This window comes from Amphibalanus amphitrite, unplaced genomic scaffold, assembly GCF_019059575.1.
Source record: "Amphibalanus amphitrite isolate SeventyFive unplaced genomic scaffold, NRLGWU_Aamphi_draft 000539F_arrow, whole genome shotgun sequence".
Classification (NCBI taxonomy): Eukaryota; Metazoa; Arthropoda; class Thecostraca; order Balanomorpha; family Balanidae; genus Amphibalanus; species Amphibalanus amphitrite.
Window position 1 is genome coordinate 91,913 of NW_024882033.1, and position 2,674 is coordinate 94,586.

The window sequence follows — 2,674 nt, forward strand, 5'->3', positions numbered from 1 at the left end:
TACATAATCCTACATGTGCTTGCTAAATTTTGCACGCGAATTGTTACATTTGAGACTTAGACTGGGTATACGATGCAAAATAACCCAAGCATTGAAGCAAGAGGATTTTGGTGCAAGAGGCCTCTGATATGATTGAGCTCCTAAACATGAAAATAAATAGAGAAGGTGTTATCTTATCCATTGCACATGCTTCTTCTTTTCTTCTTTGCCGCACGTCACGTGGACGCGCCCGCAGGCGCGTCGGACGGGGGCTGATCGAGCGGCGGCTCGGACCGCCCCACCCGCCGAATGTAGTCGACTATCTTGCCGGCCGGCCCGGAGAGGACCTCGTCAAGGGATGGCAGGGGTCCCCCCCAGAGCCGGCGTCTCGTGGTGGCGAATGCTGGGCACTCGGTGAGAAGGTGGCGAACGGTGTCCTCGGCACCGCACTCCCGGCAGAGAGGGTCCGGGGTGAGCTCCAGGCGGTGGAGCGTCGCTCGTGCCAGGGGGCAGTAGCCGGTCCGCAACTGCGACACGGTCACTTGCCCCCAGCGCGGGAGGTCTTGGAGTCCAGGCGTGGGCTGGGGGTGCGGGTGCCGGTGTGCACGCGTGGCCTGCATTTCCCTGGCGCGCTGCCGTATGGCGGTTCGGGCGCTGGCCAGATCGATGGGCGTCTCCGATTGGGCACACTCGGCCGCCGCACGGTTAGCCAGCCTGTCTGCCGCCTCGTTGCCGGCGATGTCGGCATGGCCTGGGACCCACTGGAGGATGATGGCCGTGTTCTGTTCCCCCAGTGAGTCCATCGCGGCCCAGACGCGCTCGGCGAGGACCAGCTGCTGGGCCTCCGGTCCGCGTTGGAGTAGCTGAAGGCCGGAGAGGGAGTCGGTGCACAGCAGACATGTCTTGATGCGGCTCCTGGTCTCCCCCGGTTGTGCCAGCAGACAGGTGAACGCCGCCAACATCGCTGCGAGTTCGGCCCGCATACTGCTGCAGACCGAGCCCGCCGGCACCAATGTCTCCACTTCGCGGTTCTCCCGGTGCAGCTGGATCAGCGCACCGCCGCCTCCGTCCCTGGTGCCGGACTTGGCGGAGCCGTCGGACCAGATGGTGCAGTCCGGGTTGACCATGGCTATGGCCTCGAGAGCGGCAGCTTTCCTCACGGCGGGTGGGTCGTCTCTTCTGGTGGCGCGCGGGAGGGAGAGGCGGAAGGTGACTGCGTCTGCTGGGTTGGTCCACGGCGGCTGTTCCGGGACCAGGGCCAGCGGTTCCCGTGGGAGGTCCGCGGCGCCTCCTTGGCCATCCACTGACTGACCCGCCGGAAGCACGGTTTGAAGGGCAGCGCCGTGTCCTCGCTCGGGGGGTCCGGCGGCGGTTCGCCGCGCCTTCTGGCCTCAGTGCGCGCTCGCTGCCAGGCCTCATGAGCCCTGTGCTTGAGGCGTGGGCGGACGTGTCGCTCGGTGAGGGCTCTGGCGGGGTCTCCTGGCGGCAGTCTGGCGAGTCGCTCCTGCTCCATTGCTGCTATTTCCCTGCCTCTCACTGCGAGTGGTGGCAGGCCGGCCTCGGTGATGAGGGTCTCCGAGTTTGTGAGGCGGATGCAGCCAGTAATCACTCTGGCGCACTTGTGCTGCTCTGCCTCGAGCCGGGCCCGCACGAAGGGTGCAGCGTGAGTGGAGTAGAGGGCAGCTCCGTAGTCGGCCACGCTGCGGATGTACGCGATGTAGGCCGCACGCAGCGTGGCTTGGTCACTGCCGTATGACCTGCCCGCCAGAGCTGTCAGACAGCATCGGCGCTGTGCCATCCTCTTCTTCACTTCCTCGATGTGGTTGGTGAAAGTGAGCTGGCTGTCCAGGGTCAGCCCCAGGAAGGTCGGGTTCTTCTCGTGCGCGAGCTGGTCGCCTTTGAAGGTCAGTGTCGGGACGACCTTTCCGTTGACCTCCTTGGCGTGTAGCGAGAAGGTGGTGAAGACGCACTTGCTTGGGCTGGCCTCGACCTTCCACTTGTCCAGCCAGCGGGCGACTTGGTCCAGATCCGGTTGCAGCTGGTCGGCGCACGCCTGCAGCGAACGTCCAGTAGCCAGGAGGGCGGTATCGTCCACGTAGAGAGAGCGGGTGGTGTTGGTGTTGATGTCTTCATCGAGGTCATTGCAATAGATCAGCCACAGTAGCGGCGCCGTCACGCTGCCCTGCGGGAGGCCCTCTTGGAAGACGCGCTGTGATGAGCGGGCGTTTCCCCACCTGACACGAGCACGCCTATCCGTGAGCAGGGCCTTCACCCACCGCGTGGCGCAGCCAGGGATGCCCATCTTCTCCATCTTGTGGAACAGGCCGTCCCGCCATACACATTGCACATGCTCCACTTTGGAGTTCAAAATAACAAATTGCACACACTCCCATATTTTGTCCCACTATAGCATTCGGTGGTTTTTATTTTAGTGGTGGTTTTCATATTTCATGACGATCGTTACGGCGCAGGCTTGACATATCACTAGTGTTCTTTTGCACATCATCAGCTTTTAATATCACTTTTGAGTAATTAATCTTTGACTAAAATTGAGTGAAGAAGCAAAAATTATGAAAAATTTGGAAGGGAATTGGATGATAAATACTTATTAACACTTATTTTTCCTTTAATGAGGGGTAGAAATCAAATTTATCCGAGATACTGCTGAGATAGCATACGTACCCTGGTAAAATGA

At 60.4% G+C, this 2,674-nt stretch overlaps 1 protein-coding gene across 1 annotated transcript; it reads right to left on the reverse strand.

Annotated features, from left to right (window-relative positions):
* Positions 1–215: 215 nt before the first annotated feature.
* Positions 216–1,106, reverse strand: LOC122393532. The gene has a single exon (XM_043389689.1). The coding sequence runs from the start codon at positions 1,104–1,106 to the stop codon at positions 216–218; it is 891 nt and encodes a 296-aa protein (XP_043245624.1).
* Between the last annotated feature and the right edge of the window lie 1,568 nt (positions 1,107–2,674).

Bases quoted from the DNA above. Each gene is read 5' to 3' on its own strand.
- LOC122393532 (XM_043389689.1), bottom strand. From the start codon at position 1,106: ATGGTCAACCCGGACTGCACCATCTGGTCCGACGGCTCCGCCAAGTCC.